This window comes from Poeciliopsis prolifica, unplaced genomic scaffold (assembly GCF_027474105.1).
Source record: "Poeciliopsis prolifica strain line A6 unplaced genomic scaffold, Auburn_PproV2 SCAFFOLD017, whole genome shotgun sequence".
Lineage (NCBI taxonomy): Eukaryota > Metazoa > Chordata > Actinopteri > Cyprinodontiformes > Poeciliidae > Poeciliopsis > Poeciliopsis prolifica.
Genome location: NW_026562392.1, coordinates 7806715 through 7827500, shown reverse-complemented (window position 1 = coordinate 7827500; position 20786 = coordinate 7806715). Strand labels below are relative to the sequence as shown.

Below are 20786 nucleotides of genomic sequence, written 5' to 3'. Positions count from 1 at the left end.
TCTCTTACTGTGTCTGGAAAAAGTAGGACAGCTCAGATTTCTGAAACTGCTGCTGTGAACGGAGAGAAAGGAAAGTAGGAAGCAGAAATTTAGCAGAACAGGAGAGGAAGTGATCTACTAGAAATATAAATAAAATATGTTATAAGTTGTATTAATATTTAAGGATTTATGACAATGCACAATGTCCTACAGCGAGATGCATTAACAATGAAGCATTTGTCAACTGAGCGATTCTTTTACTCAGACATTTTCTGTCTTTGAACAGCTGCATTGGCTTTTGGTCAAAGCACCACCTTTTAATATAACGGAGATGGCAACATAGCAAAAATAAAAATAAAAGTGTGTCTAAATATTGTTTAATGTTGTTAAAAAAGTGACATCTTTTAAAAACATAGTTCAAAATTATGTATGTGTGAAGATTTCATATCTTATGGTTCTGTTTCTTTTTGGCAAAGAGAACTTTTCCCTACACCAAATATCTGGTAAAATAGTCTTTGCTTTTTGGTACTGCTGACTTTTTCTGGTGTAGTAAAACATACATGTTTTGTTTCAATTTGCAGTGCAATTTCACAATTGCATGGTTTTAAGCTTGTTATGGTTAAATTCAATCTGTGACCACACAACAACGACAAGGGCTTGCAATAGAGCAAGTGGACCATTTCCAACCTATTCATAAAATCCCATCAGCAGTGTCACTCTTTGTTTGCCCAATTAGAATGTCTCTGTCCTTTTACCCCCCACCCTGCTGTAATTGGACAATGGCTTCAGATCAACAGTGGTCTGAGAGAACATTTGCTGCCCAGGCTTTGCTGGCAGACAGTGAAAGGAAGGCTCCTGTAAATATATATTGGTAGAATATGTCTCTTTGAAATCTGAAATAGATGTAGATAAAATGTTTTTATTCCAAAAGTTTCTATTGGAGCACCTTAACCTCTCAGACTCAACCAAAATGTTTTATTTCTTGTGCTTTTACCTATTAAAACTTTGTTTCAAAATATCTGTGATGTATTTAGATTTAACCAGTTAAAAATTGATTTGTCTAAGTATTTTTGAACAAGAGAAGATTGAATGCAATAAAATTGCCTTTCAGCTTAGCACTAACGGGAATATAGCACACTCCCACCCATATTCTGAATTGTCATTCTCCATCTTTCTATTTCCTTCAGATCTTTTATTGACTCTCCGTAGTGATGGTGATACAAACAGGAGATTGGACATCCTTTTCTGGAAAGTTAATGCAAACAAAAAAATCTAGATTTAATCGCTTTATTCATAAGGACGTCACTAAACTCGCTAAGCCTTTTTGTGGTTCACAGAGCTTGGACAGGCCTCTGTAACTAGGGTCCCAATTTGACCCTGTAATTAGATGACAGTAGACAGTTCAGCGGGTCTTCCTCATGAGTCAGCAGAGTTTTCTTGGCCCATGTCTCCCACTCCTGCTGACTGCAGGCGCTAAGTGAGGACAGCCAATTGTCCAAGGCCCATTCAGGTTTTTGTGTCTCTATCTCATCATCTGGGACATTTCCAGGAGCAGCCCAGACCACACACAGCATTACAGTCAGAGAGGGCTTTTATGGAAGTTACTTGTTAGTGGGAATTTGGGGGGCCAACGTGGGTTGTGTGTGCCAAATCCAGCAATCAACAGTTCCAGTTCTTTTCTGGAAACACGCAGACATTTGGAAAAGCAGAGGCGGCTGGTAGAGCAAAACGTTCACTCTGCAGCACATGCAAGACTGATGACCTGTGAAAAGATTAAATGTCTCAAAAGGGGTGGTGTTATGTATATTAAAGACCAGTAGTGCATTTTATAGCACTATCAAATAACTGTGCTACCTTCAGTTGTTATAAAAATACTGTATTTATCAAACATTACTTAAAAGAAATTTGTAATTTGAAGCCTTGAAAGTGGCCTCTGCCTCTTCAAGAAGTGCCTGCTCTTTTCAACACTCCACCTTCAGCATGACATCAAAACAATGCTTGTGCCATTAGCAACAGTTCGTATGAGCGGTGGACTGAGAAATGGCTTGTATGATAAGCTCAGCAGACTCCAGTCCCACCAGGTGCTTGCTAATTCCTGCTGCCGCTAGTCTGGAGTAGCTAAGTGGAGAAGACGTGGATATGGGTTCTCTGTGAGGTTCCCAATGCATATTTTCAAGTGCAAGTGTTGATTTGCAAGCCATCATTATTAATTTTACCAATTTTTGGCTAACTCAACACCTGGTGGAGTCATTATTTGACTTTGTTGGATGCATTCTAACAAAATCAAGGTATTTTCATGAACTGCTCCTTGTTCTTCCTGAAAACACCAGTCTCAAATAGGTTGTTAATGTTACAATCCTTCATAATCCAACATTCATAATAGATTATGTGACATACTTTGCTTTTATGAATGTTTTAATTTTACAAGATTTTACCCCTATTCTTCAAAAAACAGATGTTCTGGTCACATGCAGCTCCGGTTCATTTAAGTCCTGTGTTTATGATTTGCTCAGGCCAGAAATAGCATAAACTGAAAGCCTATCTTGTGATTAGAAAGTCCCTGCCTGGACAGACTAATGAAATATAATTCCTCTTTTGTTTCACTTCTCCAGAAAAAGGTCACACTGGTGCAGGCATCAGTGCTGAATTTGAGAATGGCTGTGTGGATGAACACTGGAGACTCTATGTAAAACGTCTATTTTTGGCTCCAACTGTGGTTTGGAGTGTTGTTCCTCTCTTATCCCTCCACTGTTTTGCCAACAGAGACTCCTCTCACTAACACAGCTGCTCTACAGGTTGCTTTCAAATGCTTCACATCATTCGTGTCTAATGGCTCCTGAAGAGCATGCCTAATGGCCAATAGTCTTTTAGTAACTCCTATCTGATGTAATGGCTTGTAATCTGAACGTAATACCAGTGTAGCTATTTATATAGCCGGAGACAAAAAGATTGATGTGACTGTGAGGTGGCCGCTGGAGGTGCACACACACGAAACAGTATCTCTTTGTCTGCCTGTGCTTGTTCTCCACCTGTCCTGCTGTGTTATCTCTCTGTCAGTGTGAGGAATGGATTAGTAAATCAGTAAAATGCAGTTCAATCCTGCAGGGCGGGTCTATTTACCTTAAAAGTGTTGATGTGTGAGTCTGCACATCTGGGGCCTGCGTGTCTGATGGAGGGTGTGTGTGTCTGCATGCTGCCTGAAGCTTTCAGTTTCTCCCTGAGGCATTACATCACAGGGTAGTTATCAGACCTGAGTCATCAGAGTGGTTGAGTGGCTCTGCTCTTCCAGCTAAATGAGGACTTGTTTAAAAGCAGCAAATTATCTTTCCTTTCTTGCTTACTTGATTGCCTGTGTGCAACGATGTGGTCATCTAATTTTTTTTTTTCTTACCTTGCAAAGGGACCCAGTGACGCACGTATTTGCATGAAAAGAAACATTTTTTGTTAGTTTTTTTTGCTAAAGAATTGAAATCTTCTGCTTTTTAAAGGTCCATTTTTGTCAGATTTCACATTTATGATTTTACATTTATATATATATATATAAGACAGAGTCGACATCACTCTGTGTATAAGAAGGTGTTGTAGGGCAGAATTATTGTAGAGTCATTATAAAATGTCTTTTATGTCTAATTGGCAGCAATGCACATATATCAACACGATTCAGCCAATATCGGTCTTATTATCGGAAGTTAAACTAAAGCAGAGAAGCAGCGGTGACGTAAACTATGTGTTGTTTTTTTTCAAAACTGTCAAATGTGTACTGGGATTGTTATAATATACGTAATACCGGTAAATATCAGTTATCGTTTTTAACAGCAATATTGAATTGGATATCGATATTGTCCCAAATTCTCGTACCTCTGCGTCCCGACTGATTCTGGCTGTAAACATCAGTCTCCGACGTTATTATGAAGAGAATCCAGATCAAATCAGTTTTTTTTTCCTGCAGTTATGATTCCTACACCATAGAATGTTGCAGTTAGCACAAGCTAGTAGCAACGAGGTATGGTGTAGTCATCAATCAGCTCAGGTTAAGCAAGTTTAAAGTGTTGTAAAAGATAGACTTGTTTTAGTTTCACACAAGCTGCACAATGGTCCGGATCTGAGTAGCTCAGCCTGTCCAACTCACGGTAAGGTAATTTAATTTATATAGCACATTTTCAGCAACAAGGCACTCAAAGTGCTATTGAGTTCGAAATGAACTCAATAGCCTCAGGACATCTTAACACAAAACATGTTTCTTCAATAAAACTAATGCTATCAACTGGAAATTTCCACAGGCATGACAATTGTCCAAAATCGACCTTTTCTCCAAAATTAGCCCTCAAAATGCTTTTCAACAAACCTGTGGGTTGCTTCATGGTGGCCAATTACATCTTTTATGTTCTGCTAACTCCTACCGCCTGCTGCCTACACTCTGTCCTGATTTTTTCTGTCCACTGCTCATGTCTCTATTTGCCAGCTTCATCTCTTTCTTTTTGCATTACAGTTACATAATACGCATTTCAACAGTATTACATTTTCACAGACTGTCCAAGAAACTAAATGGTTCGTTATTTCAACTGCAGCATGCCTGTCATGGTAATACACAACCAATTCCTGCTTGATAGATTGCTCTCGGAAAGTATAATTTTGCTTACAAGGAATTTTGTGTTTATATTGCATAATTATATTAGCTGATCAACATAAGAGGAAACGGATCAAAAGGTTTTGACAAGCCATATATTTTTAGTTGTATGTTATTCAGTTAATCTCTGTCGTACCTGTTGCAGATCCCTGTCTGGTTTGTTATACCTGACAGCAGAAGGACCAGATCCTGAACATGAGCTCTCTATTTTTTAGGACACAGTGGCTACAGTTCAGCCTTAATTGCAGAAAAACTAAAATAAAGATGGCTGTATTACACTGCAGCATTTGGTGTTATTTTAAATTAAAAAAAAAAAAACATTTTAATCTTGTTGAGCCTGCCATGATAAATTAGGTCCCTGTTTCTTTAAACTTATAGAAAATTGCCACCAAAATTACATTTTTGATTGTTATTAATCTCAAAAGATACAAACAACGGACTCAGTTTTTATATTTTCAACAGAACTGAATAAAATATTTTTAAAATGTACAGTATGTTGCAATGTGTTCCCTGCAGCCTTGCTTGGGCTTTCCCCCTTTCCTGAGAAGCGGTGACAAAGACCTGGGAATGTGTGTGGGTGTGTGTGTGTGTGTGTGTGTGTGTGTGTGTGTGTGTGTGTGTGTGTGGGTGGGGGTGTGTGTGTGTGTGTGTGTGTGTGGGGGTGTGTGTGTGTGGGGGGGGGGGTGTGTGTGTGTGTGTTTCGTCCGTTCTAGTGCGAGTGCCGTGGCAGAGAGGGGGTGGGCAGGAACGCAGCTGTGCAGGCTAGATATGTGGTTAACAGTGGACGGCATTCATGCTCCGCATTTTGCTGCAGTGTGTCACCAGACTGCGTCTCTCGCTCGCACTTCCCTCTTCTTCCCACTCATTTTCCTTCGTTTCTCACATCCGTCTGTGTCAGTCTCTCCCCTGTCCCACGGTCTCACAGAAAGACACACACACACGCATACATGCACACGCACTGAGACACATACGTGCCTCAGTGCATGTGCATTCTTACAGCCTTCTTGCTCTTAGCCTCGAACCCTTTCTGTTTCTGGCAGCATCTCTCTCCAGAGCTTCCTGTTGAAGGAAATTCAGTGGAATCTTTGTGACTACCTGTTCTGCCACTGTTTCACTATTTCAGAAAAGTGTTTTTTTTTTTCTTTCTAAATACTATTCACCCACTTATGTACACACCGTTTCCAAGTTACTATAACTTTATTCCAGACATGGCATGCCAAGACTTTGGCCCATCCACTGCTGGTGCATTAAATATCTGAGTTTAAAAAGAGCATAAAGCACCTTGAAAAAGTACGGATACTCCCTAGAACTCGTTCTCATTTTTCACATTAACCATACATTTTTATGTCCTTTTGTGTGACAGACTAACATAATGTTGCAGCAAAAAGAAAACAATACATCCTTTTTTTTTCTTCAGAAGTAGAAATCAAGAAAGCATTCATTTGTATTGTAAACCCAGAGTCAATTTTGATTGTGACAGTAACAAACTATTTACAACTTCTTCTTAGTCTTTTGATGGTAAACTGAACAGCTGATTCCACACCCCAGCAATCACAAATGATTTGATTATTTAATGTGTGTTTGAGAAATTCTTTAATTTCTCATGTCAACTGTTTCGCTTTAGCAAAATGTCTGGTTGGTTCTAGTACCTCCTTGTAGGCGCCGCAGCTCCCTTCCCCTGCTCCGCCCCCACTCAGCTCCTTCAGACTAGCCACCAGCAATTAGCCAACATCTGGTGGAACTGCACATCTGCTGAACTCAACTATTCCTCAGTGCATCGCTGGTAAAATTGTGGGTAAAGGATTAATAGAGGAACAATGTTGTGATAAATTCATTAAGGCTGTAGACTGGAAAGAGTGAGACTTTCTTAAAGAGACAAAAGCCCAATTTCGAGGTGTTAAATTCCACAGTCTAATTTATGTTAAGCCAAGTACATCACTATTTGATTGTACTATAAAATGATACACTGTGACTGGAAGACACATAATACTTACCCTGTAGCTGTGTTGTCAAGAGATTATTCAGGCCAAGCTGATGATTTTTGCTGCTCCTCCAGAGTTACCATTGGTTCCCAGGCTGCTCTTATGGTTAATGCACTCCTTTCACATGTAGTTTAGGTGGACAGTTCTGTCTTTGTAGGTTTGCAGATGTGTTATACTCTTTCCATTTAGTGACAGATTGAACAATGCCTCATGCAATGTTTAATGCTTCCTGGCTGGGATATATACTCTGTGGCTTGCACACAAACAGTTGCATTTATGCTGAGATGAAACTCACACTTTTATCTTTGTTCTCCTTTTTAAACATTGTTTTAAAACCATGGATCATGTCCACTTCCACTCCATGGGCCTCTGCTACACTGTGTGAGTCTGTCACAAGAAATCCCAATGAAACACCCCAGGTTCTGTAGTGTGACAAAACGTGAAAAAGTTCAAGGCGCCTGAACACACGGGCCGTGTGTGTCGTTCTCCACTTTGGCTTGATTGCATTTGATTTTAGTCAGAGCTAACCAGCAGGAAGGGAAGAATAGAAGGATGAGAGAAAGAGAGAGATAACAAGGAGAGGTGAAGAGCATACAAGCCAAAAAGTTCTCGCTTAAAAAACTTGGAGGCAGGAGAAGCAACAAACTTTCCCCTCTCCTTCCTTCCTTTTCTTCCTCCCCCAGCTGCTCCTCTCAGCCCCACGCCCTTCTCAAATGATCCCTCATGCATCAAGGTCTAAAAAGAAACCGAGGCAGAGAGCTCGAAGGGGGCTCTGAAAAAGTTGGCGGTGTCTGCGTATGACTGTGCGTCTGTGTGCCTGCTGGAGTGTGCATGCCTCTTAGGGAGGATGTGTGCGTGCGCTCGCGCGCGCGCGCTCGCGAGTGTGTGCGCCTCTGCGTCCTCAGGTCTGTGTGGGAATGATTACATCAGCCCGCTGGAGCTTTATGATTGGTTGGTGAGTGTGTGGTTTGATTCGGTGCGCCTCGGAGCCCGTGGCTGAGGCTGAAACCCTTTGTGAGGGGGAGGGAGCGGGAAGGAAGGAGAGGAAGACCGATAGTTGTCAGACTGAGCCGGCACTGGGAGCTCTGCGCTGTACCTGCTGCCGTCCAGCCGCTGACTGTTACTGCCCTGCGTGCCGCTGCACGCCGACGGCTTTACTTCAACCAGACTGTTCTTCATCTTTCTCTCTCTCGCTCTCTCTTTTTTTCCCTCCTTTCTTGGTACAGCAAGCGGCCTTGGGATACACTAAGGTATTAGCTGTAACATAGGTAGCTCAGCTGTCAGCTGCCTTAATTCATATTTCTCCTATAGTCTCTGGAGAGAAAAGCGGCAGCATTTGTCGGTCTAAGGTGGACTGTGTGCTTGTGAGTTTTGCGGAGACGGACTCACTCCAAAAATGCCTTCGTGTTCCCCGAACTGTGGCCGGCTGCGGGCCATGGAGGTAAGACCACTCTCTCTCTCTTTCTCACTCTCTCTCTCTCTTTCTGCGTTTCACCTCTTTCCTTTGGGGTGGCTCTGCCTCTTATCATTTTTTTTAACAATCTGTCTATTTCTCTGAGATACAGCTACGCTTAACTGGAGCAAATAGATTTACGAAGACGTTACTTTAATTGGCTATCTTCACTTTTTCATCAAAGATGTGAGCAGAGCAACAAAAGAAAGAATCATATCTTTCACCAGCTGAATGACTGAACCGTTTTAATAAAAAAAATAAATAAGACAGCCTCAGGCTTGGTGTTCAGTCTAAGATCCTTAACGATAGGGCTTCACTTGGGGGAAGGAGAACATTTGCTTACCCTGATATATTTTTGGTGTAATATTTATATTTTTCATGGGAAGTGCTGGCAGTCTGGATATTTTTATGGGCTAATGAGCTTAGTTTAATTTGCAGCTCCAGTTTTGTTTTGTTTTTGCTCTTTGTGTCATTAGACATGAGTATTCTCTGCCCCTGCATGCCATCCTTTAAAAAAATAATAATAATAGTAACCCATGAACACATAATTTAAGTAAATTTACAACCGTTAATCACAATGTATTTGGTCGTTGCATTTTCTGGATAATGTGGATGAAAAAGAACTTGTGAAATGTTACGCATCTGGTGCTGAAGGGGGTAACTGTTTAGCAGTTTATACCTCAGCTGCAATAATGCATTTATGCAAAATATTTCCCCCCCCCCCCAGTAATTTTTTGCTATGCATATAATAAAATCTTTTTTTTCCAAAGAAGGAATTAAACTTCTTTCTTTAAATCTCTCCATACATTTTCTTTAGTAGCTGTAATTATATATATATATATATATATATATATATATATATATATATATATATATATATATATATATATATATATATATATATATATATATATATATATATATATATATATATATATATATATATGTCACAGTAAGAATATGGATTTGGAAATGATCGCCTGCGATTTCTAATGCCATAATTGCTACACTGTGTTGAATAGCTGTTCTTTTCTATTGTGTTTTATGATGACAATCCTGTGTATTGGATGCTATAGTTCATGAAATGTTATTGCTGTGTTGAAGGGGAAAAAATTGCTTACTTTCACCATGCATTAAGCTGGTTTGACTAAATGTCTTGTAATTTTGTATTTACTTGAGTAAAAATATATATAACAGCTCCGTCAAACTTTTGTTTCCCCTGTTTTCAATCCATGTTACTAAAACACTCGTCATTCTATTTCTTTTAACTTTGCTCTCTGCATCTTCTGTACAGATTGTGAAGATCTTTAGCGAGGAAGGCATGTGCAAAGTGGTGGAGATCCCAGCCGACATGACGGTCAGGCATCTGTGCCAGTTCCTGGTGTATAAAGGCCACTGTGTGTATGACAGCAGTTGGGCACTTGTTGAACAACACCCACTGCTAGGACTAGGTAAGAAACCATGCTCAAGTCCCCTTGGGTGGGTGAGGATGTGGAGTGTTATCACTGCCTTACAGAAGTGCATTCCTGTCTCTGCACCATATTCATGCATGGAATTATAGCTGCATAGCTGGGTGGGCAGAATAGACGCGTATTCTAATGCCGGCATTTCTTGAAGCGTGAGTGGATGAGCATATTGTATAACATAAGCACACACTGTCCAAGGGTAACATATACAGAGTTAAGTCATTGTAGCTCATCTGTATTTTCTTATGTAAGAAAAAAACCTTTTAACAAAAGTAATATATTTTTTTCTTGCAATCTAAATTTAGTATTTAGTATGCTTAATATGAAAAGCCCTTCATAATTGAGTTCATAGCGCAAATGCACTTTAGTCTTTTGAGCACACAGACAAAACAAACTGTTGAAATTCAACCTATTTGCAAGTATTTTGTACAGATCACAGATTTCCATTTTTCTTTGTGGTCTGACCTGCTGATCTTAAATTTGATTAATGTTTCTGATGACATTATAACACATAAGAGACAATTTGCTGCTTGTTTTGGACGGAGCTTTTAGTTTTAGGCCAATGAAAAATACTAACATAATATAATATATACGAGATTTTGTCTATTTATGCTTCATGCCAGATGTATTTTATCATATTACTGTTCAACAAAAAAAAAACATTCAAAGTACATATTTGGTACTCTGATAAAGATGCATAGTTTGTTCAGTGTATCATGATCAGTCAAGAGGAAAATCGATCAGTTCCAATCTCTGGTGGATTGAAAGGTGGATTTCTAATTTTATTCAATTTTCTTGGAGTTATGCAAGATTAAGAGCTAAAATTCACTCACTGAAGTAAATCCCAGACAAATTGCGTTACTCAAGAAAATTAGCTAAATTTGAATTCTTAGTAATTAGTCAAACTTATTAGTTTTGGTTTGTGACTAAAGCATGTATTACTGGTGCAGTGGCAGTTTTTCAATTTCATCTAATAAAGTAAACCTTTTCCCTGATGATCACAGCTACGATGCGCCATCCATTGGCAACAACTTCCTTAGGGTTAAAAAGTCTGGCTTACCAGCAAGTCTGATTTTTGCATTTGTGTTGTCGCAAACCTGGTTAAACACAGATACATCCTCAGAAACGGCCTTATGACAGTTCCGTACAGATTGTGTATTTTTTTTAATAGAATATCTTTAAACATATCAACCTCAAAATTCTGTGCTTGACACTACATATATATAGATATGTAGTGTCAATATCTATATATATATGTAGTGTCAATATATATATATATATATATATATATATATATATATATATATATATATATATATATATATATATATACATATACATATATATATATATATATATATATATATATATATATATATATATTTTTTTTTTTTTTTTTTTGTATAAATAACCAAATTTCCTTTTGTCCATCTAAGTAGCTTTGTTTTTGAGTTAATTGAAAGAAATAAAATGTTTTTATTGTATGCAGAGGAAGCTTCAGACACTAGCAGCCAAACTCTTTGTAAACTCTTACATTTGAGGTCTCAAGTCACTGACAAAAAACAAACTTTAAATTTGAAGTGCCAAGTTTGTTTAATTTTTTTTTTCAGTCTTTATGAAGTGGGTAAAGAGAATCATAATGGATTGTTACGGCTCAGGAGATGTGATGTACCTGATGAGCAATGTAACAAAACCTTTCTCGGCTTTCCCCCCCTTAGTGTCAGCGCCTGTGTAACATTATAGCTCCAGCACTGTAATTGACATGCCAGCTAGGTGATGATTGATGACGGGTTTAAAAACCTTTCTTTCGCATTAGAGCCTGAAAATAGAAGCACTTACTGCATCAGAATGACTGTAGTCCAAACAAGATTCAAAAGACGGGGGGGGGAAGAAAAAAGTAGGAAACACCTGAAGCTTGTTCTTGTAATTTTTTTGGTTTGCATTTCTTTTGAGATAGAATTGTGTTAAACTTGGCAGTGTAAAATAGCCGAAAAAAGTTTTGGACAACTTAATGTTAAAAACCAGGCCTCCCCTGGAGGGGAGGGTGATTATAAAACACTTATGGAGGGCTCATGTCTGCACAGTTACCCAGATGTTGGAAGGAAGGGGTGTAATTTTAAAAGGAGTTGTGTTTCTGGGAGTGAAACACATTGCCCTAAGAGACATGGTGTAAAAACATTTCATTTCTGCTGCTTAAGCTGACAGCTTGCGTCTGAGAGCTTCTCTGTGCAGACTGCCGCGCTCGGCAGGCGAGTAAAATCTTAGAAAATATATTGCATTATTCAAAGAGTGGCTCCCAAAGCTCTAACCTAATATTTCACCGTCTATCATGATCGACGTACTTCTCTCATCACTGCTGCCAATCCGGTGCTGTAAGACTGTGTTGGTTTCTTGTGAATGACATCATTTCTGGCTCAGCGTCCCTCGATTCTAATGTAGTTGTTATTGTGTTATGAAGAACCTGTTCTGCAACTGTATTCTTTTGTCGTCCAGAATAACTGCTTACGACATTTAGTGTTTACAGGACTCTGAAAATGACATATAATGAAGCAGCGGCAAATGCACCCTTTGTCAAAGGTCACTTTCCACGGCACTCAACAAAAAATAAGTATCTTGACTCCAGCAAATGAAATTATTTCTATTTAGATCTTAGTTCTCTTCTTTTTTTTTTTTTGTCAAAGACGTTTTAGTTTTGACAACTGTACATCCCAGGCTTATACATGGCAATGGCCAAGGGCTTTGCATTGTGCACAAAAGCTGCTAAATAAGTAGTTGTTCCTCCCCCTCCCAAAAAAAAAAAATATTACCATAATAACAATAGAATGTACCATAGGTTAGAAGACAATTAAAGGAACAGCATGCAGCTTGAAAACATAGTCCTGTTCCTCTGTGTCGCAGCCCAATTCTGGCATCCAGTTGAATAGGGTGAAGTGGCCCGTTGGGATAAGTAACATTGACCTCTGCTTGTCCGATTAAAAAAGGTTAACAACTATGGCAGAGGGAGTTGGAGCTGCCAGGGTGAGTCACAGCTGCAAACATGCCTGACTCATGGGGCGACATGCTGAAGTGGAAGGAAAGATGTTTGTCGTGAGAGTGTACAGAGATCATGACAGAGGGCATGAAAGGGAGGGAAAACGCATAGCAAACAACAAAATGAAACTTGGACATCACATGCCACAGAATCATGTTCTATTTGTTTTATTCTGTTTGACATCTGTTATTTACCTAATTTTTAGATTTTCTATGAAAACATAAAAAACAAAAAAATAAAACACCAATTAAGGGAGTAGCAGACTTTGAGAGAGTGAAGAAACTGTGTGGACATTGATTTAAACAAACACACACAAAAAAATCACCACATTTGTGACTGTATTCATACAAGATCAGACTTTGCTCCGAATCACAGCTTTATATTAACCCACATTAGGAAGTTTTTGGTTTTAATATCAGCAGTTGGTTAGTTGGATTAGCCTGAAGCTGTAAAACCAGTCTGTAATTTAAAATTGTTTTAGCCACAAAAAAGACAGCATTCTGCTTTAATTCACACAGTTTCTGAACCCTTTGGGCAGCAGTTTCATTATTGCCTAAGATGATGTATGATTAAGTTGAGAGTATGCCAGCCCTGTTCATTTATTCATTCATAACACTTGTGTTCCATTAATGTGCAAATGAGTAACGGTGCAACACTGTGACATTCGGCTTCTAAAACGAGGACTAACAAGGCGCAGATTGTGGGAAAAAACTGCTTAATTTGCATTGGGAACAGGTGGGGGAGTTGCACGCTACTGGAATGTTTTTTATAGGAAATTAAAGGTTCCAGGAGCCTAAATTTAGACCAGCCAACAGTAAGGGTTTGTGCTTTTTATTTCACTTTTATTATGTCGCTTTTTTTGATTATTTCTCTTTCTGTCTGAAAAGAAATCCCAGTGACTTTCTGTTTGTAATGTGTTTTTGTGCTGTTGATAGTGTTTCTAAGCAATTTTTATAATATTTTTTTCTTTTTGTCTTTTTTTGCTGTTTATGTTTTGATTCAGACCAAAATAATTCTGTAAAGTAAACATTGCCCTCCTTGTTTTCAGAGCGTTGTCTAGAAGAGCATGAGCGGGTGATTCAGGTCCAGGCCTCCATGAGTAGCGACAGCAGATTCCTCTTCAGGAAGAACTATGCCAAATATGAATTCTTCAGAAACCCTCTGGTTAGTAGTAATTATTTTTGCCAGATGTCAACTCATCCACAATGTCACTTTTTAAAAATTCTTGTAAAGCAACCACAATTGTGTTGATTGTTCCTTATTATATGTAAAAACAAAGGTGTTTTGGGTAAAAATCCCCCCAACAAAATCTGATGCAGTTGTCTACTTTTCTTGAACGGTGCGACCTGTTGTGACAGGTCTGCATGTTGAGAAACTCTTTTGTTGGCCTTGTGAAACACTATGACAGCAATTGAACTAATGACATTTGTTTGACGTCTGTTGCTGTCACAACACCTCCGCCCTATAATTATTGTCACAGTCTCTGACATGTCCCCTTCCTCCTCCTATTCTGTTAGACATTTTTTCCGGACCACATGGTTGCATGGTGCCAGGAAAACGATCATAAAATTCCACCATCTCAACTCCTGCAGGTACGAACCTTCCTCTCTCTCTCTCTATTTGCGTGTCTGTCTTTGATTGTCACTCCTCCTCCTCCCCTTCTTTCTCTTGACACGCACACAGTGTCGTTTGCTCAGAGTCACCACCTGCCGCGTACTGTACAATCAAGCTGGCACACCTCACCCCTGACCCTTAGACAGCATGTCTCGTCAGAGGCAACAGTAATAACTACTGTTGATCCTTTGTTGACACATGACTGTCTCGATATGCGCACCACAGCCCAACCACCTCTGATGGATGAAATCAGGCCATTTGAAGCACAAAGTACACCCTGCCTTGCAAGACTAGATTCAACCCTTAAACATTTTGTAATATTACAAGCATCGACTTACTGTACTTTGTCCTACGTTTATGTGATAATTCACAAAAAGTGATACATTAAAAAAACAGCCAATCTGTGAGCAATTGAATCTCTTTACTCTACAGTGGAGAAAAATCTGGCAATATCCAATAAAACGACAATGAAATAAAACATCAATACCAGATTAAAGCAAATTAAAACCATCCCAGTTAACTAACATAAAAATGAATTAAAACCAACATTTCCCATCTTCTCAAAGGTCAGATTGGAAAGATTGTTTTCAGAAGAAAGTTAAAATCGGACAGAACACATGACTAATTTCCAGAGCTGATGTGGTTGAATATGTTAGTAATACAAGCAATAGTTGTGTTTATGGCCTTGAAGAGTGGCAAGAAAAAAAGAAACAAAAACCACAGAGTCCTTTTTGAAGTGTGGCCTCAAATCACATTTCAGCAAACCTCAGGAATATTTAATCAAAAACTGGGGTAGTGGTTATTAAGATATTAAAAGCTAACTTAGGAGACAATGTTTTGAAGCTGCTTTTGAAACACTCTTTTGAATTTTTTGTTGTTGTTTTTTTATGTGCAGAACTGCAATACAGGTACATCAATGTCTGCAAAACACATAAGTTTACGGTTCTAATGTAGCAAAGCATGCAAAGCTTGAAGGAATATCAACAGTTTTGTAATGCTCTGTAGTTGCAGTAATTGGACGTTTGTGCAGGTCTTAATATGTGCAACAGAGCAGCCTCTCAGTTCTTGGGAACTTGAGGGGCTTTGGTCTTTAAAAAAAATCCTGGCTTGCTCTGTCTTGGAGAGCTGTCAGAAACAGATCCTTCTGTTCATCTTTTGCACTCAGAGAAAGTCGTTGGCCCTCCTGATTATAGAGGGCGCTTGACATATATTAGGGATTGGAATGAGCTGGAGCTGTGTCAGGAATTCCCTTTGTATGACTTCTGCTAAATTCACAATCTTTTCGCTCAATTAGAGCACAGTACAAAAGCAAGGCGCTCTCTGAACTGAGCTCATCCAGGTGGTTGCAATAATCCATATTACACAAGAAATATTTGACTGTGGAAAGTCAAGGTGCTGTGGCTCTGAAAGAAGGCGGTTTGATATATTGTTGCGTGTTAATATGTGCTTGGCCAGTGTTGGAAAATGCATGAGGGCTATGATGATATTCTATTTTTCCAAAACACTGCTGAACATGTGCTTCAGATATTGAAGACGATTCTTGCACAGTTTATCTTTTGAGCTGCAAATCATAGTTCCAAATCAAATTTATTAGCTCAAGCTGTCACTTCACTTATTAACCTAACCTGCTTCAACCATCTGGTCATGTCGAATTCACACCCATATCACAAAGACAGGAGTTTTGGACCAACTTTCTACCACAAATAGAGCTTCTTTCATCTCTTGCTGTTCTTTTATCTACAAGCAAAAGTGTTTACACATCTTGAGCTGTTTTTTAGATTTTGACAAATGATAATCTAAAACAACAATCTGTTTAATTGGGACTTTATCTGTTCAATACAATAGTTCAATACAAAGTCACATTACCAATCCTGTGGCGATACTTTGTAGACTTGCCTTTAGCTAGAATTACTGCTATGTCTTTTGGCAAAAATATTCGATATGATATTCTTTGAGAGGTTGAATTTGTTTGCCCATTCTTCTTTGTACAATCAGCCCTACAGTACAGTTTGGATACAGAGTGTCTTCGAATAGCAAATTTTATATTTTACCAACAAATCCCCAATTGTATTGGAGTGGTCTTTACTTGGGTCATTTTAACACATGAATGCTTTGATTAAAGTTCAAGTTTGATTTCTGACCAATTACCCTTTTTTCTACCAGAACTACTCAGTTCCTCAGCTAATAGGGTCTTTGTGTGGTCATCTTTTTGTCACTGTTCAATAAAAGTCACATTTGAACAGTTGTAGAGAAGAGATCAAGGGTTATGGATAATTCTACAAGATAACATACAAGCCCTTAGTGCCAAAAAACTGGGCTTAAGGTGTTCTGCAATGTCTTATTGCGCTGATAATGAGCAGGCTTTCATGTAGGCAGATCTTTGGTGTGCGGAAACCTGAAAGAGCTGTGGTTGCCAGTTCTGTCAGCTGTGCTGTGGTCTCCTCTGGAAGCATCGTTTGTGCCAAACATGTTTCCAGTACCAATAAATGCATTAGCAGAGCTAAAAAAATCTCATTAGACTCATCCTATAGATATTTGGGTCAGAGCGAGACAGGAAGTCTCTAAATAACTGCTCTGCTTTACAGATGATACATTTCACCCCTCTGGTATTACGATGACAGTGGAGCATATTCAGCTTTCGCGAAGACGGCCCCAGAAAACCCTTGATATCACTCAGCATCGTAGTACACAACAGCTAGCTTCTAGTAGTACGATAAGCTTGCTGAAAAATACCACGGTTTCACAGTGTTTACAAAAAATGTACATTGTGGCCACATTCAGTTAATTCATTTATTTTGAAACTGACATGTGAAACTAATGGAGAATACATCGTAAAAACTTGATGAGTTTAGTTTTTAATGAAGCATGTCTGTTGTACAGATTATTATACTGTTTTACCATATTGGTCTTTTTATAGAAACAGAATATATCAGGCTGACATTAGCCAGTTGATAAGTTGCTCAAGTTCAGTCTTTAGTGGTCTGCTTTCCGGATGCAGCCTGTTTTGTAGGAGCCTTGCTTGAGTCAGCAATGCACAGTAACAAGTGAGAAAGCAGCAGTGCTACATTGCTCTGCTACATGCAGAGAAAACTCAGTTACTGTGACACTGTCTATGCTATCTCAGTGATGACTTGTAGAAAATGTTAGTTTTTAAACTGCAATTAAAAAATAAAAAATCTTGATCTATTTTAATACACCTGGTAGATACCCTGTGCAAAACAAAAAAATTATTTTGCACACCAAGTATATAACATTTTGTGTCACATCTATACACATGTTAACTGTTAAATTTAATTCTCATCAAGATTTAGTTTGTCTAATGTTCATCCTAATCATATCCATAATCTCAGGTCAAAGTTTCTTTGTTAATATTTAAAATTCCTACTATAATGTGTTTTCCATGACTATATTGTTTACTATCAACAATCTCGGGGTCAATAAATTACAAAATAATAAATATGCAGTCACAATATGCATACTGTCTGAAGACAACCTTTGAGCAGGTATTAAATGTACTATTCATCAAGTGTACATTTCTGTATTAACATTTTTTTTAATGATCATACTCTTAAAATATTATGGTTCCACTGCCTGTAAGCAAAAAATAAAATAAAATTAATAATAAACAGAAATAAAACATCCATGTATTCATATTAATTTATATAATGTGTTTTAATTTATGAATTGAGTTACAGAAATACATTGGCTTTTCAATACGATTCTACTTTATTATATATAATTGCATGATGTCATAACAAAGCACATAAAATGAATGTATTTTTACATGTACTTAAATGACCCTCTTTCTTTTACATGCAGTAGCAAAGTATGCTTTTATACAGAAACCCCAGATTACTCTGAGTTCTTTCTGTTTATGCTACCTACTGCTAAAATGCAGCTTTAAGACTTCAGATATATGGAATCAAACAATAAAAATCTTCCTGCTCCATTTTCAGAACTTCCTTTCGCCCACCACCTGCCCAGAAATCCAGGGGTTTTTGTACATGAAAGATGTGGGCAGGAAGTCTTGGAAAAAGGTTTTCATGTTCCTGCGCCGTTCAGGTTTCTACTGCACTACAAGAGGAACCTCAAGGGTAACTGTAATCTGAGGAGAAGAGATTACTAACGGCGGCTGACGCTCACCTTCCTATTCTGACTTTATTCCCTCTGTCTCCAGGACCCCAGATATTTACAGTTGCTAGCAGACCTGGGGGAGAACAACATCTTCACTGTCACCACAGGAAAAAAGCAACATGGTGCACCCACAGACTACACCTTCAGTTTCAAAGTGAGTGTCAGACACTGCAAGTCAGATTAAGCTGATTTCATGTCATTATGAGAAGCCAAAATTGTGAAATGTTATGAGAAGTAGATAATTTAGGCACATGTGTTTAAAAATAGGGAGTTGACTATGCCATGAGATTAAACTCTACATGTTGATTTGCAGCTTAATAAAGCCATAGGAGAAACTAAGGAGCTTAGGATTCTGTGTGCAGAGGACGAACAAACCAGGGCCTGTTGGATGAATGCTTTCAGAATCTTTAAGGTAACTCATCAACACTGTCCAAGATGTAATACTATCCTACTACTAGCTTTCTATAATTTGGGGATGGGAAACTTTTCTGGAACAAGACTAAAATAGAAGGATGTAATGTGAGTATCTTGTTAAACTGTCAAGATATGTGCGATATGTCTAACATAAAAATTAACCAAATGGCTAGAAACTAGTATCAGACAATTTTTGGGGGGGATTGGTTTTAATCAATGATGAGGCACATTAGGTGCACATAACCAAATATATACCCAGATTACATTTTCTTTCTCATTTTTGTGTTAGAGTCCTTTGAAAAAACATAAAATGGACTTGGAACTTAAATAAAATTTAAAATCTGTACTGGCCAAGAAAATGTGATTGTTGCATCTGCAGTTTACAAAAAAAAAAAAAATGTTGCACTGGTTTACATGTTGGTCTTTTTCCCCACTTAACAGCATGGGATCATATTGTACCAGAACTATATGCAAAGAAAAGACTTGCTTTCACACTTTCAAGCCCCTGTGGTAAGTTTTATATATATATATATATATATATATATATATATATATATATATATATATATATATATATATATATTTATTTATTTTTTATTTATTTATTTTTTATATATTTGATGAATTATCCCTAAACGGGAACTTTAGACAAATCATCTTGAGTGAATCAGGATGAGCTATGTCTTTAATATTTATGCAATAAATTCATACTGCTGCACATCACAGAACTACAAAGTGATTAATTAGTTGTTAAAATCATTATATGTGTTTTTAAGTTTGAATTAGTTTTTTTTTTTATAGATTTGATCTAATGATTTATTTATTAATTTGCTGCCTTTGCATCTTGAAGATATATAGGACTTGTACATGTACCACAAACATACGGTACGCCGTGTGTTTGAATTCTGACGTTAAAGTCAGAATTCTGTCAGAATTCTTTTTTTTTTTTTTTTCTTTCTTTTTTTTTGGTGGCCCTAATCCTCTTCCGTACCTTGCTTTGTAAGCTGACACGTTATGGGAAGGAATTTGTTCATATTCCAACTTCATCTCCTTTCTAACTGCTGTGTGTTTCTGGTTCCCCCTAGAGGAGTGTATCGGAAAACTCCCTCGTGGCAATGGATTTCTCAGGGAGGATAGGTCGGGTGATTGACAACCCAATCGAGGCTCAGAGTGCTGCCTTGGAGGAGGGACATATGTGGAGGGTGAGAAAAAGACACTACAATATAAATGATTTTTTTATGTGATATTTGAAAGTTGTGATGTCATAACTTTTTTTTCTTTGACAGTGAGGCAAGAGCTTAATATTAATTGACTATTTTCATTCAAGTTTTTTGCATTCACTCAATTCATTTTTTATGTAACTTTTGCATTTTAACATTTTATAAGAACGAATTTTAAGTAATCAAATTCAAACTTTAGTCACATTTGTATAGAATTGATAGAAATGTCTGTTGCTCTTTGTGTTATAAATTAATGACTATTACTTTCTGTTTCTGTGACATTTCCTTCAGAAGAGAAATCGAGTGAATGCTTTAGGTTCCCACAGCCCCTTACACCAATCTTCACTTAACTCAGGTAAATCTCTAATACATAAAGAGTGAATAACTTGGTGTTTCATCCTACCTTTTTGTATTCTTTTTGCTCTGAATCATCATTGAAACGACATGTTTTTGCATTCTGTGCAGTTATCCACATAGCTCAGCTGTGGTTCTATGGCAGGATAACCAGAGAGGAATCCCATCGTATCATCCACCAGCAGGGACAAGTAGATGGGTGAGTCAGGTGAACTGATATGAGGAAACGCGTCCCGAAAATCTTTTTTTCTCACACAGTTTCTATCTTTTTTCTACTATGAAGGTTGTTTCTGCTGAGAGTCAGTCAGAGTAACCCGAAGGCCTTTGTCCTCACTTTGTGCCATCATCAGAAAATCAAACATTTTCAGATCCTACCGGTAAGCATTTTATCTTAGTGATGTCTTCCTCCTGCAAGATTCTACACCCAAAAAAGAGAAAACCTTGTCAAGATGTAACAACATAAAGGGTTCTCGCATAGTTGAAAGTCTGGAATTTCAACAAATTGTTTTGAG

General features: G+C 38.0%; 1 protein-coding gene across 1 annotated transcript in view; it reads left to right on the top strand.

The window, feature by feature from the left end:
• LOC129367475 (growth factor receptor-bound protein 10-like) overlaps positions 1–20786 on the top strand; it is a 66907-nt gene that overhangs the window by 41178 nt on the left and 4943 nt on the right. The window contains exons 6-16 of the mRNA XM_055041912.1: positions 9336–9492; positions 13587–13702; positions 14056–14130; positions 18109–18246; positions 18330–18440; positions 18600–18698; positions 19142–19210; positions 19786–19902; positions 20212–20275; positions 20386–20473; positions 20558–20651. Coding sequence (XP_054897887.1) covers positions 9336–9492; positions 13587–13702; positions 14056–14130; positions 18109–18246; positions 18330–18440; positions 18600–18698; positions 19142–19210; positions 19786–19902; positions 20212–20275; positions 20386–20473; positions 20558–20651 — 1128 coding nt within the window. The remainder of the gene's footprint in view (positions 1–9335; positions 9493–13586; positions 13703–14055; positions 14131–18108; positions 18247–18329; positions 18441–18599; positions 18699–19141; positions 19211–19785; positions 19903–20211; positions 20276–20385; positions 20474–20557; positions 20652–20786) is intronic.